Consider the following 20,154-nt stretch of genomic DNA (forward strand, 5'->3'; position numbering starts at 1 on the left):
TCTAAATAATGAGCTGTAGCTCATAGGAGAATGTCCAGTTCTTGCACACAAAGCTGGTTAGTAGAATCACTCAAAGTAGAATCACCGGGCTAGCTTACCCCCATCTTCCTATGCATTCCCCTGTGTTTCTTGGGCCCAAAGCCCACTCGCCTGGAACGATCCTGGGCCCCCAAGCCTCTGGGTTCCATTTCCATTCAGGGGAAATGTGTTTGACAGGCCTGGAAAGCTTCTGGCTTCCACTAGAGGTCAAGTGTGAAACAGGCACTCACGGGCTACCTTTGCCATGTAGCGGCAGAACCGGAATCCAAATACTATATTTCGGGTTCTCCTGAACGGTGTGCTGAGTTGAGCATTAGGGAGAAAACAGACCTGCAGGTTCTCCCTACAGTCCTAGTGAGTTGTGGTATTAAGTCCCTACTGTGCATGAAGTGCTGGGGTAGAGACAGGAAGAACAGCTTAGGCATATTTGGAATGGAGCTCACAATCCAGATTGGGGAGAAAGATTTAAAAAGTAACAACAACAGTCCCAAGCACCAGAGTCACCGAGGGAGGCATTGTGGCTTAGTGAAAAACTCACAGAACTGGGAGTGAGGAGGCCTCGGTTCTAGTCCTGGCTCTGTCATTTACCTGCTGCTGTGTGACCTTGGGCAAATCTCTGTACTTCTCTGTCCCTAAATCACCTCATCTGTAAAATGGAGATAAAAGAACTGTTCAATCTCCCTCTTAGACTAGGAGCCTTGCTGTGTCTGATCTCTGATTCTCTGGTATCTATCCCAGTGCTCAGCACATATTAAGCACTTAATAAATATCATAATTACCAAGCTAGTACAACAGTGCCAAGACAAGTGAAAGAATTGTTCAGGCTCCTCTCTGCTCCAGGAAAACAAAACTTATTAGTTACCAACCATCACAATCTCTCCAGGGTTCTAAAAGCAGTAAAGGTAATCTGGGACTGCTATCACGGGACTTTCTGCAACTGAGGCTAGAATCACAGACCTGAAACATTGTAAGGCCGGTTTTGCATCTCCACATTAGAAAGAGAGAAGCTTGAGGCTACTAGGACCAGTGTAAGAGGTAGACATGGGTCGGGGGTGAGAAGGGTGGAGAGACAAGGCCAGACCCTGCAGATAGCGGAGACCCTGGAGATAACTAGGGATTGTGACTTTTCAAGTCACGGCTAAGAGACTGTGAAGGCGACCAGGTTGCATTTGACACGGGTCAGCGAGTGACAAAGAGGGGAAAGAATCGGAGTCGTGGAGGTGGGTAGGTCACATTGGTCCCCAGTCCCAATTTAGCTACCATTGAAGTAACTCAAAAAGGTACAGGTGTCGTCTCGTGGCTGTTCTAACCTGTAGAAGGCTTGAGCTGCTGGCTTCAGCAAGTTTGCATGTTACTTCAACATCTCGGAATAATGCTGCACAGAACTTGACATTTTTCTACTCTGCATCACCAGGACTCCCTCTGAGTTCCAATGTACATCTTCCTCCCCATGCCTGATCATCCTCCCTCCCTTCTGGTGATCCCCACACAATGTGGTCCCAGAAAATCAACTCCTTGCTGATTCATAATGGGGCTTCCTGCCAGGGACCTTCTTGCTTGTGATATTTTCAGTGTGTTGCTTGAGACGTCTTACCAGCGATCTTTGGCTAAGCTCTGTCCCTCTCGCCATTGCCTCCTTCACCTTCTCCCCTCTCTCCTTCCCGCTCTCCCGCCGTCCCCCCGGCTCCCTGCTTCTGAAATTGCTTTCCAAAACAACCCACCAAGTCATACTCCAGGTCCTTTCCTGACTCCTGGAAATCTCTTCACCAGCGGCTCTTCCATCTCCCCCTACAGACATCTGCATGCACGGTTGGGGAATCTCGGGTAGTGCGTACGAGCCTCTTGGGAGGAGGGATGACTTACCAGAACTACATTTATCGTGTGGCATGCTTAGATTTTTTTATAAACACCAAGCAAAATCGAGAATCGGGCGGTTCCTGTTCATTTATCTGTTGGGCTCCACCCTCTCCTTGGATTTCCCCTGTCTTTTGCATCCCCATGAATGTGGCTCTTTTGGTCTTCCCGTGTTTGGGGCGCATGAAGTGGGTAAAATGATATGCCTGGTTGCTGCTCGCTGACCGCCTCTCAGGCTGTTTTGTTTTTGTATCTTCTTTTCGGGATGACCGGGTTCATCTCCGGTGATACTTGAGATTCTGGGCAGGTCAGCTGTGCTTATTATTCCCCTTTTGGTTTTATTTTGCTGTCTTTCATTCTATGCTGCTTTACCTCAGAGCAACTCTAATTGGTCTGATCTTTCATTTAAGGCATTTAGATCCTTGCTGGGAGATTTTTTTTTTTCCTTTTTGTTCACTGTCTCATCTCTTTTATTTACTGTGCCCTGGATGGTGTATGGGTGAGAACTACTTTTACAGCCCCAGCCATGCATAAGTTACTTAACCTCCATCAGAAAGTCAATGGACTGGTTCATAGCTTTGTCCCTTGACCATTCTTAGTGAACTGCAGTTTAGATCAGGTGAATGAGTGAGGGGAAGGAAGGTGAGCTCGAAAAATATATGTGACCTTGTAATGGTTTTACCACCTGGCTCGGAATTGAGGCAGAAAACAGTGCTGTTGAATCAGTATCACCCAGGGGAACACAACCAGACGTGTTTCCTTAGGCAGGACCCAAGATGGGTGGAAGCAGAGAAGTCTTTATTTGAGGATTGGCCACTTGCTGAGTTGGTGGAAATCCAAGAGAAGCAGTTCAGGACCAGACACAGGGCCGTGGATGGGGTCCTGTGCTCAGCATCAGCTCTCCGGTTGAGCCAGGGCTGTTGCTTTATCATCTCCGGTCATTTATTAGCCCGGCAGATCTTACCGTTCAGCCATGTTTCATAGGCTGTGAGTTTGCTTTTGAAAACTTTAACAAGCTCCCAAACTCTGTGGGAGTCAGGAGAAGGGAGAATGTTTAGTCAGGGCATGAAATGTTAGAGTTAACTGCGCTTCCAGTTGCCCATCCTGTGATAATAGAAGGGTCACATGAGAGGTTGTCATCTCAGGCTGGCCCGCCGTGCCCGGGAATATCACTGCCAGGCCGGGAGGAAAGTTGGGAGGAAGACTCCAACTTTCTAAAGGAGGTGGAAAGGGAAGACCAGTGGTTCTGCTAGGTTAAGAATCCTATCCCACCCTCCCTTGTCCATGTAAACCTTTGTTACTGATCCTGAAAGCCAGGGTTCCCAATCCCCCTTGACCTGCCACCAAAGGCCAGCTTTCTGGAGATCACCAATCCCCAGGAAATGTTATGTCTCCAGACTTCTGGTTGTAGCAGTCTGAGCTGGAGTGAATCTGAGGCTCAGAGAAGTTGGGACTTCCCTGTCTAGATTGTAAGCTCCTTGAGGGCAGAGAACTTGTCTGCCAACTCTTGTTGTACTGTATTCTCCCAGGCACTTAACATAGTGCTCAGCACATAGTAAGTGCTCAGTAAATACCACTGATTGAGAGAATGTTGGATCATAAGCAATGCAATTATGATGGTGATGATGAGGATTATGGTCTGCCCAGTCCAGTGTTTTCACTCCAACAGTATTGTGGATCGTTTATTCATTCAATTGCATTTACTGAGCGCTTACTGTGTGCAGAGCACTGTTCTGAGCTCTTGGGAAAGTACAACAATAAATAATAGCCCACAACAAGCTCATAGCCTAGAGTGGGGAGGACAGACATCAATAAAAGTAAATAGAGGGGGAGTGTGATGGTGTCCTCCTTAACATTCATCCTCATGGTTCAGAACCTTCCCTCTGACACCCCTAACCTTCTCCCTAAGCACTACAGAACCTCTTGTTCCTGCATTTATCCAAACGTCTGCTGAACCTATTGATATTTTCCGACAGCCTCCCGTGATGATTAATTCCACAGGCTTGCCACAGAGCTATGTGAATAAGTATTTCCTTCAGTTTATTTTGAGCCTATCACTTTCAAGCCTCAGTGGGTGCCCTTATTGGGATTTAGTGAGCAGCAGTTCCCTGTTCACCCTGTCCACACCTTCCACGATCTTGTAATCTTCGATCGCATCCCCTCGCAGCCTTTGTCTTAACCAGACTGTAGCCTTAATCTTTTCCGGCTCTGCTTCAACTGAGGCTGCAGAAGCTGCTATCTGCGGCCGTATTAGCCTTGGATTCCCCCAAATGATCAATCGGTGGTATTTATTGAGTGCTGACTGTGTGCGAGCACTGTATTAAGCGCTTAGGAGAATATAGCGTAACCGAGTTGGTTGTCATGTTCTCTACTCACGAAGCGCTTACAGACTAGAGGGACTTGAAGACTCGAGAGAGAGCTAGAAGACAACCTATAGAGCACCGATTATCTGAACAAAATTAGCTTTGGCTTTCAAGGCTGGCACTTGCTCAACATTGTTAAGCTTTCTGGACTCTCCCAGCTGTCCTCAGTTCACATAGTCCCGATGTTGGAGCACCGGGTTCTTGGATCATCTGCTTCCTTCCATATGCTGCCCCTTTCCCCTGGAAAGTTTAAGACCCCATCCAGGGAACACTGAGGAAGTGTTCATTAAAACATTAAATGAAGCAGCGTGGCTTAGTGGATAGAGCCTGGGGCAGGGAGTCAGAAGGACCTGAGTTCTCATGCCGGCTCTGCCACGTGTCTGCTGTGTGACCTTGGGCAAGTCACTTCACTTCTCTGGGCCACAGTTACCTCAGCTGTGAAAAACGAGGATAAGAGTGTGAGCCCCAAGTGGGACAGGGACTGTGTCCATCCTGTTTAACTTGTATCTACCCCACTGCTTAGAACAGTGCTTGGCACATCGTAAGCACTTGATAAGTACCATAATTATTATTATTAAAAATGGGAGGAGCAAAGAAGAAGGTGGCAGAAAACAGAGGGAGCAGAACTCAAGCAGAGAGGATAGGAAGCAGGGGAGATCAGGGGCAATGTGAGTGAGTAGGCCATTGTTTAGAGTTGTCAAGCCAAGCCCGAGCAAGAGCATCTCTGAACCAAAGAACAATTTTTCTACTCTGCATAAAGTTCCTTCCCTCCCTCCTTACGCTGGGTCCGTGTCTTATGGAAAGGAAAAGTTCCCAAGCAGGGCCCTGTGAGCAGTGACTTAGCTGAATTGACAGGTCCCATAGGATCTCTGGACACGGAAAGGTGGCTGCAGAGAAGGGCTCCAAGCTGCTGTTGACAGCAGGTACCAAACTGGGGCCTACCCGTAGTGCTTTGATCCATCCTCAGGTGGGTCATGTTCAGTGTAGAGATGGGGCTTTATCCCTCCGGCAGTTACTCCTGACCCTGCCGTGCTTGGCTTTGTCCAGCTCCCTCCTGTCATTTCTCCTGTTTGCTTTCATTCCCAGCTTCCTCCTTTCTGTTATGGCATGCCAACTAAAGGAATTTTTAAAAGTCACATTATTTCCTTGTCCTCCTTTTTATCTCCTCTGGTCTGTTGTGTCTCTTGTCTCGTCTGTCTGTCTGTCCCCTCCATGTCTCACTCTCTGCAGAACCTCCACCAGCTTAAACAGATTCAAACCCTGAGGCAGATGAACGAGCAGCTCCAGGCCGAAAACAGGGCCCTGACCCGGGTGGTGGCCAGGCTCTCAGAGTCCATCGAGCCTTCGGAGACCCAGGAGCTCTAGCTCAGTCCCCTCCTCTCCACCTCACCTCCCTCCTTCACTCCAGGCAGGTCTGTCCGCGTACCCTCTGCCCCCGAGGCCTAGTTTCACCTCTCCACCCCATCTGGGGCCTCGCTCACAGAGGCCCTAGAAACGGGTGGATCAACTTGGGCCTGAAGGGCTGGGGAAGTGGGCAGGGAAGGGCGGCTGGAGCTTCGAGAAAAAAGGAGGGGTCGACAAGGCGTCAGCCCTCCACACCGGCTCCTTTCCCCCGAGCGTCGTTGCTCGCTCTCCACCTTCCCAAGAGATGCTGACTGCCACTCTTTTCAGATTTCTAGTCCTGGGAGCCACATCGGCTTTGAGTGGGAGGACTGGGGAACGGTCTGTGCACAGGAGACTCTCCGGGACCCAGATTGTCCAGAGAAACCACCGGGTCGGCCGCGAAGTTGGGGAGACCGAAAGACTGCTAAAGGAAACCCAGAAATCGCTTGCTGGAGACTTGATTTCCTCCCTGGCTTAAAGTGCAAGAAGCCCACCATACAGAGACCTGATTAGCTCAGCTCAAGGGAAGAGTTGCCGCCAGCCAGAGACTCCTCTTTGTGGACTGAGATTTTTCATTTCCAGCAAAAGATTAATTAGTCCCGACGCTGGCCCCTTCTTGGTTTTGCCTGTTTGCTTTTGCCTTTGGCATCGGTAGCTGGCAACTCATACCACTAGATCTGAAGCGTACAATTTCCATATGAGCTGAGCTAATATCCGCCTGGAGATAATATCAACAAGGAGTGGGAACATTGAAAGGGAAGCGCGAACACATTCTGGGACAAAGTTTCTTAGTTGTTGTCGTCATTTCTCTCCCACCTTGGTGTCAAAGGGCAAAATCTTAAATGATTGAAAACGAGTCTCGAGGTATCGGAGAGCCTCGACTTTAGGTGAACGTGCATCTTTAAAAGAGGGTCCTGAGTGGGTGTTTTCTTACCTCATCTCTTAAGTTGGTAGTAAAAACAAGACAAGCGATGATTCCCTGCCCCGTGGGTCACGTCTTCAAGTTCTTTGCCTCTGGCCCAGATGAGGAAATGAAGAAGGAATTGCTCTCACGGCACCTAAGCAACATCTTCCATCCTGCCAAGATTAATTTTCTGAGGACCGTTTACCTCCTAGTGGATATCTCAGAACGTCCATCATCTCCCTTGTCTTTCTTGGCGAACTCGAGCTGTCGCCACACTGTGAAATTAGGGTGTGGAATGTGGCTGCCAGGATATCATCTCGTCTGCTGCCTGCATTAACATGGACCTCATGCATTAGAGCAAAGATGGACGATTATTTTAGCCAGGGGGAGTTAACCTATGGAAGTGCAGTCACTTCCACCTGTGGCAGTCTGACGGGCTTTCATCCAGCTGCATACGTGTTGGTGACACTGTGACCCCGAGAGCACTGGAGAGGAGGGATTCTGACTGTAACTGTGGCCAGTTGGGAGGTAGATAAGAGCTACGATGGGCAGAAGAGATTGGGCAGCCAGATCCAGCCTATTGCTGTGATTGTGCCCAGCCCTGGTTTGGAGCTAAGTGTTGCCCCAATCCGTCTAGGGACTTGGCTTGCTTCATTAGGAAAAGGTGGTATGCCTGGGCCAAGCTGGAAGGGCTGAGGTGGAATGGGTTTTTGCCCTGCCACCCCCACTCACACTTTGTCAGAGGACGGTGGAAACAAAATCTGGGCAGTGGGCCAGCCACCCATTGACAGAGGCGTTTGGCAGGGAAAAGTGGGAGCTCTGCGATCCTTCTCCCTTCCCATCGGCTACCATCTCCCCTCTCTTCCTCCCTCCCCCCCACCCAGCCCTTGACCTGGCCTCCTCTTTGCAAAATTCCAGATCTCTGCAAGGCAGTTGCCTCGTTTTCCCTGGAAGTGGGTTTGTGGGCGTGGAATATTTCAAAAGGAGTTGGCACTTTGTTGATTCCATTTGGCCAGGGGGTGTTTACTAACTTGAAACAATGCCCTCTGATTCCATCCTTTCCCTCCCACCGTCCCTCCACCCCCTGCCCTCCTTCCTCATCTTTGGAGAACCAAATTAAGTGGATATGGTGTTTTTTCTTAGCTTGTGCATTCCATTTCGTGTGCTTTCAGACACTCCCTAAAATGTCAACTCTAGCATAGTGCAGCTGGAGAAACTGGCTTGTTCTTCTCCTCCCCACCCCCTCTCTCTCTCTTTCTTCCTCTCCCTCTTCTCTCTTTCCTCACTCTCATAGCATTAGAGTCCTTAATATGAAAATAAATCACCAAGGCTTGGTGAATTTTGTTTGTGGAAAAAAAAAACCAACTTGGCCCAGATTTGATGAGCTGCTAGCAGTGAAATGCAATCCACTGCCTATATAACCTCTCTCCCGCTTACAGAAACCCATTATGGAAATATTGCTTTTTGAATCGCACTGATATGCAGGCTGCAGAGTCCCCGGATTGCGCCCTCAGAGAGCAGATGGGATGGTTTAAGAATTGAGGGCACAACCCGCATCAAAGATGGAACTGGCTGATCCAAAAAGCCTCCTCAGTATGGATGTCTGACAGCTGAAGTAGATCTCCATCCTGGCAGACCTCTCCGTCCATCAGAACCAGAGTGACCGGGGCTGGGGAAGGCCAGCTATAACTGCCCGTGGTGGGATTCATAAGGAGGAGAGGTAGGGTGGGAGAACAGTCGGGACCTTCCACATCATTGGAGAGGAGATCCTCTCCAGGAATCTTTGGTCTCCTGGGATAGAGCTGCCAGTCTCCATCCAAAGGAAAGGGAAGGACAGCCCACACAAGTGTACATCTCTTCACTCTGACGAGATCCTGTTTTAACTGGTGGTAGCAGGTGGATGGATCGGCCTGCCAGATTCTCTTGATCTAAAGCGCTGACTAATTTGTCTCCTTAGCAGCAGAAATTTCCTCTGGCTTAGTCACAGAATCCATGAGCTGGGTGAGCCCTTGAGAGGTCATTTGGTCCGGGCCTCTGCCCCACCAGCACAGATGGGTATTCTTTTTTCAAAAAAAAAACAAAAAACAGAACTACCGAAATGGTGATTTTACAGCTTCTCCAATGTTTTAATCACCCAGACAGAAGTTCCCCTTTGTGTCCAAACACTTGCTACATTTACTCGAGTATGAAATCATTTTGTACCTCTTATCTTCAGACCCGGAATGTCTCAAGCTTCATCACAGATGGCAATAGATGGGTGCAGGATTCCCCTAGACTTAAGGATCTCTAGCGGGAGATGTGTCTTGCCTAACTTGATCCTAAACTTGGGCAACTCCATAGCATAAAGGAGGGTACAGCATTAGAGTGTGTGTGTTTAGATATATAGCCATCCTTCCTAGTCAAAGGCTGCATTGTTGACAATAGGACCTCATCCATGTGTATGAGTATCTCTGAAGGACAGCCTTTATGTATAAAAATGTAGTAAGGGCCATTTGCTAGTCCATTAGCCCATCAGCTGAGCAAGTGCTGCAGTAACTTGCCTGCCAAAGAGCCCAGGAGCGGTAGTGGCTGTGAGGTGGAAGACAGACTGGAGATTATCGGCCGTCTATTACTTTTCCTCTTCCCTTAATCCGTGGCCACCCATTTTCCCCAGCGCAGGAAATGTCAAACCCTTATTTCTTCATTGAAGATCCCGGTGGTTTTATGATCTCCCACGGCAAAGGGTTTCTTTTAGAATCTTCCATTTCCTGTGAATGGGCTTGTCTGAATCGAGGCATGAACTAGAAGCGCTTGTTCCTTTCATTGTTGGTGTAATATGTCTTGCCACCTTGATGATTATACGCTGCAATTTGAGATGGGAAATTCCATGGATTTCAGTTGTTGAAGATGAATAGGTGCTGGGAGATTGCCAGTTGTTTTCATTTGTCTTGTCATCATCCTCAACTACAGTTATGGAGCTCCTGCCGTGAGCAGACTACTGTACCAGGGGCTTGAAAACAAAGATTGGGGCATAAAAGGAAAGGCATCTGACCTTGGGGCAGAAATCCTGAGTCAGTGAATTCCAGAAAGTGCCACTTGGGAATGCTAGGAGTAGGCTTTTAGCCACTTACCCCTCCTTTCTTGCCCACCTCGAGACATCGGCTGGTCCTTTTTTTTTCCATATTCTTTCCCAAACCTTCTTCTCTTATACCATTTTGCCCTATCCACTTCTGCCCTTGCTCTCTATCACCTCTCTTATTTTCCCCTGACGGGCACTCTGTTTTTCTCATACTCTGAATTAAAGCTGAGCCAGAAAAAGAAGGCACATGCATCATTCCCTAATTTAGGGGGAAAGCCAAATCGCAGAGTCATTGCACATATTACTTCTAAAAGACTAGTTCGTAAGGAGACCAGGCAGAATTGCTATGGGGTTATCGATCAGTGCATATCCATGACACGTTTAGAGTCCACTGTACAGAGCCCTTAAAATGAATGGGGGCTAAACATCCTGAATGGTAACTTGGGGCCTGATTACCAGTGATACTGTCCCAACCTTTGGCATCAGGAACATTTAGAACTATTGGAGGCTTTATCTTTGAAGATGCCACAGTAGAAAATGAGACCTGTATATTTGCTAGGCTGTGCTCAGGACTCAGGGAGGGAGCAGTTAATGCAGAGAGCCTGGAAGCTGACCTGTCCGCCTTGTCTCTTCTGTCACCCCTGCAGGTTTTGACCGAGCTGAAGTCTGACAACCAGCGACTGAAAGATGAAAACGGTGCCCTCATCCGAGTCATCAGCAAACTCTCCAAGTAGACCCTCAGGAGGCCGGATGGGAAGACTGTTCTCTTGCTCGAGCGACTCTGCTTTTCCCCCCTCCCCGTCACCTTCCAGCCGAGAAAGCCAATGGGAATAGTCAGCTTTTTGGCCTTGGGATCAACTTGCCTCCCTTCTCCCCACTTTCCCCTTCCTGCCCCGTGTACAGATCTCAGTGCCCAAGTCCATTTTAATTCACTTCTAATTTAAGCATGATGCAACCAAGGACGCTTTCTTTGGAGACAGGAGAAAGGGGTGAGGCCTTGGACCCCGAGGCTTCCAGCCCCTCTCCCCCTCAGTCCTCTTTGAACCAGCTCCGATTCAGCCCAGTTGGTACTTGACAGTGGTCAGCCATCACTGCGCAGCCACGTATTGAATGGACCTAAACGTCGACATCCTTCCCATTTGCCCAGGGAGGTGTGGGAGCAAGGCTCAGAAGCTCTCTGGCTGGGGCCCTACCCATCCAGCAAAGACTGCAGCACTGTTATTGAACCACAAGGCAGCCCTGGAGGGCCAGTTTCTGCCAGAGAGGCTACAGCTGCTTCCCATGATGCTCTGTGCTCTTTGCCCATTGTCAAGGAGCTGACTTGTATTGGTTGCTCTTTTTAAAATATCTGTGGGAAAACATCGTTGAATAACTCCTATCTCTGGGCTGCCTTTAGTGTTCTCTTTCCTTTCCCTGTCCCTCTCTCTCCCTTCCTTCTCCTCTCCTCCCCCCAGCCTATCCTCAGTTTAGACAAGGAGCGGGGAGAAGAGCCCTCAAGTTCAGGAGGCCTTTGTCATTTGAACACTGTGGCCTTGAGCAAGTCCTCCGAAAAATGAGAAATGCCGCGTCAGCCAAAATCCTTACTCCTCTCCCTTGTGAAGCATTGTAAATTGGATAGGACCCATTTATTTGCCCACTCCCTGCTCCACAGGGGCCTGATGGAATCAGGCGGTCGAGGCAGCAGGCCCCCGACATTTCATCTCGCAGGTCCTCCAGGTTCCCAGAGCCCCCCCAGCGGAGAAGATTCCCCAGTGTCTCCCTGAGAAGACAGAGGAGAGGAAATGGAGTGAGAGTGGGGTTGTTGACAGTGACAGAAGGAGAGAGATTAATACACAGCTGAGGTGGAGAAGAATCCCCAGCCCTGCCACCTGTTCCGCAGAGGGGCTAGAAACAGGAGCCACTGCACCAACGTGTTGGGGATTAATCATTCTAGAAAACCAGCACTGAGGGAAAGCCAACCTTCAACGTTTGCTTTTCATCTACGTCGCTCTCTCGGGCTTCTTGGCAGCATCTCACCACTGCTCACACTGCTGTCCTTCCCTGCTGACAGCTAAACGAGTCTTTGAAGTCACTTCACCCAGCTGAAAGCGGCCCGAGTCCTACTTCAGCACGGCTTTTTGGATCTCATGGAGGATTGGATACACTGGCCTAGAAAGACTGCTGTGCATCTCCTTTCCTCCTAAACTCGCATCCTTTCCCAAAGCCACATGGGATCTTGAGGATTTAGTGCCCAGCAGCCCTTTCTAGAGGCTGAGACTAGACTGTCACCTTGAGAGGGTGTATGGGTGGCTGTCCCTTCAATTACCTTTTACGGTTTCTTAGTTAATAACTCCAGAGGTCCAGTGGCCTCCAGTGGCCAGATACCCAGGACAGTTGGGTGTGGGTTTCTTTCTTCCCATACTGAATTTTCTCCCCAGGGACAGAGGTCTGTGTATCTCGTCACTAAGATGAGGCCAGGCATAGATGGTCACCCTTTCTTCTTCGATCTGACCCTTTGGAAAGGTTCCCTCCTGGATGACGTTACCCAAAGTCACCGCTAAAGGTATGTCTCTCCCAGCTCTGCACCCCTCCTGGCTCCTCCTTACTTGTGCTGAATGTGTATGTGTGTGAGTGACAGGTCCTCGGGCCCAGCTGCAGGACAAGTTGGGCTTCTGGGTCTGTCGTTGGATTAGCTTTTTTCTCTCCCGTCCTTGTGCTGCACTCCCACAGTCAAAGGGAAGAGGCCAAGATTGTCGATGGAACCTGGGTCTCCCGAAAGGCAGATCCCCAACCCTTCTGCCCGGGACCACTTTCCCCCTTGAAACCACAAGCTTCAAATGTCAGGTAGGTGAGTGATGTGATCTCCTGATTCTTGCCTCTTCCGTCTTGCCTCACTTTTAAACTCACCTCTAGTGTGAGGCTTGGCGTTTTTGAGCCTGAAGTGACTTCTCCTTCGATTTCAGCTCAGGTTTGTCCTGGAGGGTGTCAGGTTCTGAGCTATTTCTAAGCACTGGCTGGGCTGGAGGCTTTGTCCAATCACAATCTCCTTAGATGAATCAGCAAGTGGGACCTGGGGAAATAGTGGTTCTAGTAAAGGCCTCCTGATTCTGTGCTTACAAATCTTGCCCCTTGACCAGACCGCCCAATCCCCCGGGCCCGTCTTGGGTCATGGAGGAGCCCTGGGCTCACTAAAGAGGATGGAATTTCCCTGCTGGGCTCCTGGTATGTGGGTCAGGAAGGGGATTTGGAGATGGTGTCTGGAGGAGAGGAAACCCAGTTGGATGGAGGATGGAGCCAAGAAAAGGGAAACATGAGTCAGAAAGGAATACCGGTGAATCCTGAAAACAGACAATTGGCAAACTCTTGTTCTGGTCTGACTAAAGGGTGTTAGAGCTCTCTTAAAGTTCTCTGTGTTCTCAGTCTTTTCCCCAAGTGCACAGCTCAGAAATGCTAACAATCCCTTTCGCTTTCTGGTGACGTTTCCCCACCCCTGCCCGCCTGGCGGGCTGGCGTTGTTTGGCCTTGGTCACGCTAAATTGATTTGTTAAGTAAACTTGTCCCCGGACACCATACCTGGCCACCTCCCTTGACCGTCGTCTTTGCCTTTCTCTGAAACCAGCTTGAACTAGGGGATCGCATCTTTGTAGAGGTACTGGTGGTGGGAAAGCAAATATTTGGCCTAAAGTGCAACCATTTCAGGTTAAAATTCAGGTTGGAAACGGACTTTTGCCAAGTGAACTTGTGATATTACTCTTGGGTGAAAGTGCATTTTCCAGTCCCCTGAGAAAATGATTCAGAAGTGCAAGCTCAGCATCCTGTGAGGGAAGGGAGGCCAAAATCTGGGTCAATCTTGGAAGGTGGGAGAAGGACATCTTTCTCTTCCCACATCAGGAGCTGTCAATTGGGCCGAGGAAAGAAATGCTACTAATGTCTGGGACAGAGGAGCCTGGAAGGACAAGTTGCTGGGAAAATCAAGTCGTGCACACAGAATTTTCAAAATCACCTTCCTGGAGGTGAAACAGTAGGCATTGCCTTTTGGTAGCAAGGGGCATAGGGATATTTTTGAAAAAGAGCCCTGTTTTCTTTTCTAAGAAGCCAATAAGATGTGGCTGGAAACAACTTAGTTCGCAATTATGTTCCCACCTAGTGAACTACAATATAGGCCAGCCAGCACACTCCAGAGCAGCGGTGCTTTGGAACAGAAACCTTGTGGGGATGAAGCGGGAAGGTTTTCCTTGGCCTCTTAGCCATGAGCCTCGACTGGATTCTCCAGAGAGGCATGATGCAGAAGGTGTATGAGGTGAAGGGGGTCGAGGCGGAGGGGAATGGGGAGCAGGGGCTCAAGGTTATGAGTAACACGGTCTGGGGGAGTAGCAGTTTTGCAGTCATGTGCGACAGGAGGCTTGATGCCCTATTAGAGCAATTTATCCTCCAGCTGCCCACAACAAATTGCTTTTAGGCCATTTCCCCACGAGTTCCAATTTCCACCTTGGCAAGTTTTAATATTCTTGCTGAGATATTCTGAAGGAAAGCCATTCCAACACCATCCAATTCCCCAGGATAGAAAATTCACTCTCCAATGAGGTTAAAAAGCCAATCCTGACCTGCTGGGGTCGAACAGTTTGGAACCAGAGTAAAAGAAATTTTCTTTGTGTTGGAGATTTTTTTTTTTTCCAAATTCAAGACATTGGCGATTCTGCTTTGGGTGGAAAGAGTCTCTTTAATATCTCAGAATTTTTAAAGCACATGAAAAATAGGTCTCCCTGCTTTTGAAATTGGCTGACATTCTGAGTGGTCAGAGAGAAACATAAGCAGGTAGGAGCCTGGTGCTTTCTCCAGGTAGATAATGCAGGGACCTTGGCTGGAAGTTTAAAATATGGACAAGAACTTTGCAATCCTGAGGGGCTCGTTGGCTCCTGGTTCTAGGTCGCCACTGTGCCCATAGAGTTGGGGAGGGCCAAGGTCCAAGAGGCACAGCACCAGGACTTCTCAGCAGGGCTTCTCCTCCCATGCCGACGCCCACAACTTTAGCTAGGCTGCCTGAAGAATTTTAGTGAGAGGCGATCATCGAAGCTGAAACGGGGCAGAGGAGGTTCTCAGGGTGCTCAAACAGTATCACCAAACGATGAGGAGCAAGGGCGGGATGAGGATTGGGTGGAGATGACGGTATCACGCTGGAGAGAGGAGATCAGAGGAATCGCATGTTGGAACAAGGCTGTGATGGCCTGGGGGAGGTTGAGCTGCCTCGGAGAACAAGATCATTGTTCTGTTTGTGAATTTATTCCTCTCTCACCAAGTGACTGGAGATTGTAATCAGTTTTTCTAATAGGTATTGACAGTGCTCAGTGGCAGCAGCCTCTCGAGAGGGCTGCTATCGATCTGTTAGGTTCTGATTCATTTGGCAAGGAGCCAGCCAGAGCCCTGACTCTGCCCAACCTGGGGATGTTAGCCGGCACGGGATCTCTCACTCCCGGTAGGGTCTCCCGGCTTGGGGTGCGGGCCGCCCCAGGGCTGCACGATGAGAAGGGGTGGGCTCTGTCAAGAATGGTAGTGGTGCCTTTGCTCCACCTCAGGCCTCCTGAAAGAGCCACCCTGGGAATTCTCAGAGGGCCAAGAGTTTATTTCACCATTGTACCTCACTGTCCCCTCACCCCAGCCCCTACCCACTTCGGAAGGAATCGCAGACAAATCCACCGGCGGGCAGCGGTTTATATATTGCCGCGCTTCGGTAGAAGAACAGCTTGGCCCTTCCTTAGAAATAGTTGAGGGATCATCTTTGAGCATGTAGACACACACAGACAAGCCCTCATATGTTGGGCTGATCCCATCACTACCCTTCCACCGGGGCACTCTGCCAACGAAACTCGTTTCCGAGACCTTTCCCATCCATCCCTGTGGATCCCGTGGTTCCAGCACTTCTCATCCTCCTACCAGGGCTGGTCTCACCTTTGTCCACAGTGGATGAGACCGGCAGGCAACAAGCCACTTTCAAGGTGATAGTTGGCTCCTCTCCCCGGACCTTTCTACCTGGACAGCCTAATTCAAGGCTCAGAGAAACATCGTCCAGCCTCTTGAGAGTCTCGGGACTTTGGCATTTCAAGTCTTTGAGTGGACACTTCCTGGCACCTGCCACCATAATTCTTGCCCCCTTTCTCTTGCCTTCCCAGCCGCGACTTAAAGTGGCTCCAGCTCAGAAGGAGGAGGGTGAGTTTTCTAGGAACTGGCTCATATGGGAACCATCTGCTTCTCCTCCTGCACTGAGGCAGAACCTACTCTGTGGCTGGGAGACCACTGCCAGGGTTTCCCGGACCCTACCGCTTGAGAGAGTCCCAGCAGCTTGCAGGCAGCCTCAGGGTCCCTGAGGGTTCTAACAAGGATGCGAACAATGAGCTGGGGCCCTGGGGTCCTCTGACATGGAGAGAATCGAGAGCTTCTACTAACCATTTGCCTGAGCTACAGAGAGGTGGTCTCTTTCCTTTATTCCAGCATTGGTTAGGTGTGTATGTGAGTGTGCATGGTTCTGTTCTTCCCTTACCCAATCTAGTGACAGGGGCTCTGGGTGACTAGGTCTTGGCAGGAGAATAAGGGGCAGAATTGATGCAATGCCTCTGAGCCTGTTCTGGCCCCAGATCGGGTCTCACTGGGGCCTGGTCCGGTCTGATCCCTAAAGCTGCCCCAGCCCTCTGTTTTGCTAGTGGAAACCTGGCCAGGACATGATTTCTGGTGACATGAGGCAAAGAGGACCGCTTCGGGTGGAATCGTCCCCGGGAGCCCAGGTATGGCCAAAACAGGATGGGGAGCAAAGGACTCAGAGGGCCAGACTGTCCTAGGGCTGGCCCTGCCGGGCAGTTCGGATGGATACGGATTCTGAGGCTGCCTCACTCCCTCTCTCTCTCTAGACAGGACTCTTCAGCTGGTCATTCACTTCATTCACTCGGTCTTCTTGGTTCATCCCTTCTTCCCCTTTTAACCTCCAAGGGAGCCATCCCCGAAGCTGAGCGGGAGGGTAAGGAGAGACGCATAGACTCAAATTTCACAGAAGAACTTGGTGGGATTAGAAAGTTTTCACAATTTCTCAGTGTTGCCACAAAATTCTTTTCCTTGCCAGAGCTGCTATAGCCTCCTAGCAGTGGCCTCTCCTTTTGGTCCTGTCCCTCTGCCTCCGGATCCCACGGCAAGTCTCCGGCCCGCTCTTCTTTCCTTTCCCTCCATCGACCCTCCACATCCTATCCTGGGAAGATACATTTTTCCCTGGCTTCCTGGGATGGGGAGCAGTGCTGTGTGGTCGGACCTTCTTTCTCTGTTTCTGAAGCAGAGTCACACTAGTGACAGAATGAGAACTGCAAGGCAGCCTTCTTCCCCATCTTCCCTCCTTCCTGTTTTGGAAGAGACCGTGGACAGTCACCGAGAACCTGCCAGGTTGCGGTGGGCCTTCGGAGAAGAGCCAAACCTGTACCCTCCCTTCTTATTCACCCTCCCTCCCTCCCTATTCACTCTCCCTCCCCTCCCTCTCAATTCCTCCCACCTCTGTAAAGCACTGGACGTTACCATTTTTCAGTCGAGTTGTCTGGATTAACTTCAGTCGATTGTAAATATACCGCTTGGGGCAGGTGGGGGGCAGGGGAGGGAGGACTAGCTTGTGAAACGAATGTATTTTTATGCAAATTGAGTGGCCTTTCAAGATGAATGATTTTGTTTTACTGGTTGTCATTCTATAGTATTATAAGTATTGCGTGTTTGAAAGTTTGGAATAATATTCACATCTATATGATGCCTGTAAACACAACAGTATTTATAAATGAGCAAATAAAATTGTGTTTTAACTTGATGCCCGTCTCTCTCCAATGTTTGGGAAATGGATTTTTTTTATGGTATTTGTTAAGCGCTTACTATGTGCCAAGCACTGTTCTAAGCACTGAATCCTGTCCTAGGGTGGACCCTCCAGAGGTCACCTCGTCCTTCCTCCAGTTCAGAAACAGATCCAAGGGAGGGCCATGCCAATGCACTCCTCTTTCCACCCTCTTCCAGACTGTAAGCTCCTTGGGAGCAGGGAACATGGCTAAAACACTTGTACTCTTCCAAGCGCTTAGTACAATGCTCTGCACACAGTCAGCACACAATAAATACCATTGATATTTACCCAATGCCAAGAGGTAGACAGAGACCTGGGAGGGTGGTGGTGGTGGTTAAATGGGCCAGGAAGCCAGAGCAGGAAGTTCTTGGTGAGGGGGGGGTCACATAGGGACAGTAAGGAGATTGGGAAACGGGACACAGATCCCAAGTCCTCTGTCTGGCTAAGCATGAGGTCATCGCTTCCAAGCCAAGAGGAGGGGCAGATAGATTTCCTGCACCAGTCTTAGATAAATTAGGAGGAAAGTTTCCCAGACAGAGGCCCAGCGAAGCCCAAGATGTGGTCACCCAGCCAGCGGCAGCTCAGCCAGACTAGAAACAGATCTCCCAACTTAGAGCTCGGCCTTCTCCACGGCCTAAGAGCTAGTAAGATGAGGGAACTGAGACACAGAGAAGTTAAGTGACTTGCACAAGGTCACAGAGCAGGTAAGTGGCAAAGGCAGGATTAGGACTGAGAGCTTCTGACTCGCAGGCCTGTTCTCTTGCCACTGTGCCATGCTGTTTCCCGTTCATTTATTGTTATTTGAAAAAAATCAAGTTCTCTCCGAAGCATTATGCACTGCAAATATCACTGGTAGGTGGTGGGAGGAGAAGAGGAGTGTTTAGGGTGAGAGAACGTTAGAAAAGCAAAACAGAGAAACGGAGAAAATTAGAACTTCAAACTACCTTAGGCTTGGTTTTACCATCATCCCATACGTTGGTCATTTGGGGGGGGAGTTTGAAAGTTCACTGATGGGAATTCAACCCTCCGCTGCCTCTGATTTTGCTTGCCCCCCTCGTTCTTGCAAAGGGGAAATCCTTGGTCACTCTGGAAGCAAATCAAATGGGCATGGGGAGAGAAAATTCCTTTTGTATTAAGCCATCCTACTGCTTTAATCAGAAGTCGGACAAACATGCGAAATGTCACAGTTGAAGAGTTCAGGGGCTCAGCTGAACTCTAATCTTCGTTAGACCCTTCAAGAGGGGCAAATCTGGACTTTTCCCACCAGTCAAAAGGAGTGGGGGAGAGGGCTTGCCACTTCTCCTTCCAGAGATGAGGCAAGGGCTCAGAGACTGATAAGGACCTCAGGAAGTCACGTCCTCCATCTCCCGACCTCCAGACGGTACTTGAGCCAGGACTGACTGATAGAACTGTCCTTTCTTCCCAAAACCCTTTGCCCCAAGCCCCGTGACCCTTTACAGAAAGGAAGATCTTCCTATTGTCTATTGCAGTCCTTAGTGCCGCCACTCAGGGCTATTCCCTGACTTCTGGAGGAACCAGAGAACTGCCCTCTGTTCCCGTAGAATGGCATCTTTGCATGGGCTTGAAGACAGCAATTGTCCTCTCCCACCTTCCCTTCTCCGAATATCTCGTTTCAAAAGGTTTTTAAGTGGGGCGATTAGGTGTTTCTTCGAAGACTTAGAACACTCCTGCCCTCTCTAGACTGTAAGCTCCTTGTGTGCAGGGAATCTGTCTGACCAGCTCCGTTGTGTTGTTCTCTCTCAAGCATTTAGTACAGTGCTCTGTACACAATGAGCGCTCAGTAAATACCACTGATCGATTTCCTCGGCCCGAGTAATAGTACAACTCTGTTGTACCCTCTCGAGTGGTTAGTACTGTGCTCTGTGTCACTTGATAAATACAACTGACAGATGGATTGAGAGTGGCTGACCCAGACATCTCCATGGCCCTGTTGGGAGCAGGCAGGCAGTGGGGATCAAGAGTGGGAAGGGAGATGAAATAGTCCTGTTCAGGCCCCGTTTCCTGGCCCCAACCTCCTCTGTGTTTCAGAGACTCCTGCGTGCTCCTCCCAGGAATAATAATGGTATCCGTCAAGCACTTCCTATGTGCCGAGCACAGCGCTAAGCACTGGGTTAGATACAAGATAATAAGCGGTTAGTACAGTGCTCTGCACACAGTGAGCGCTCAATTAATACAACTGAATGAAGTCAGAAACAGTTCCTGTCCCACACGGGGTTCACAGTCTAATGGGGAGGGAGAACGGCTACTGAATCTTCATCTTCCAGATGAGAAAAGTGATGCACGGAGAAGTGACGCCCTTAAGGTCACACAGCAGGCAAGGGGAGGAGCTGGGATTAGAACCCGGGTCTTTTGGTTCCCAGGCCTGTGCTCTTGCCCCTAGGCCAGGCTGCTTCTCGGCGTCGTCAGAGCCGCCAGGCCCTGCAAGCATGGCACTAGAGAAACGACGTCAGTGGCAGAAGCCTGGATGCAGGCAAGGAATGGGTCACCCTCAGGACCCAGGTTGGGGGCAAGGGGAAGGAAGTCAGCTGAGTTGCTCCCAGGGCCTTATTGAGAGCTGTAGCCATGACTGGGCTGTAGATCGGCCAGTCCAAGGGGCCTGGAGTCTTTCCTGCTCCTTCTGTCTTGGGGGCTGAGGCAGTCAAAAGGACAGAAGGGAGAACAGAGACCTCGCCTGTGACCTGCCCTAGAGAGAGCCCTTGGG

At 49.8% G+C, this 20,154-nt stretch overlaps 1 protein-coding gene across 8 annotated transcripts in view; it reads left to right on the top strand.

Moving 5' to 3' along the window:
* PPP1R12B (protein phosphatase 1 regulatory subunit 12B) overlaps window positions 1-17,408 on the top strand; it is a 245,567-nt gene extending 228,159 nt beyond the window's left edge. For 3 of the 8 annotated variants that reach the window (XM_029068780.2, XM_029068784.2, XM_029068786.1), the window contains 2 exons: window positions 5,487-5,664; window positions 10,249-10,332. In XM_029068780.2, the coding sequence (XP_028924613.1) occupies window positions 5,487-5,621 (135 nt within the window). In that variant the 3' untranslated portion in view covers window positions 5,622-5,664; window positions 10,249-10,332. Of the gene's footprint in view, window positions 1-5,486; window positions 5,669-10,248 lie in introns of all 8 variants that reach the window. The other 5 variants (XM_029068782.2, XM_029068785.2, XM_029068788.1 and 2 more) reach the window with 3 other exon arrangements.
* Window positions 17,409-20,154: the final 2,746 nt, after the last annotated feature.

The sequence above is a fragment of the Ornithorhynchus anatinus genome, chromosome 7 (genome assembly GCF_004115215.2).
Source record: "Ornithorhynchus anatinus isolate Pmale09 chromosome 7, mOrnAna1.pri.v4, whole genome shotgun sequence".
NCBI classification, from domain to species: Eukaryota; Metazoa; Chordata; class Mammalia; order Monotremata; family Ornithorhynchidae; genus Ornithorhynchus; species Ornithorhynchus anatinus.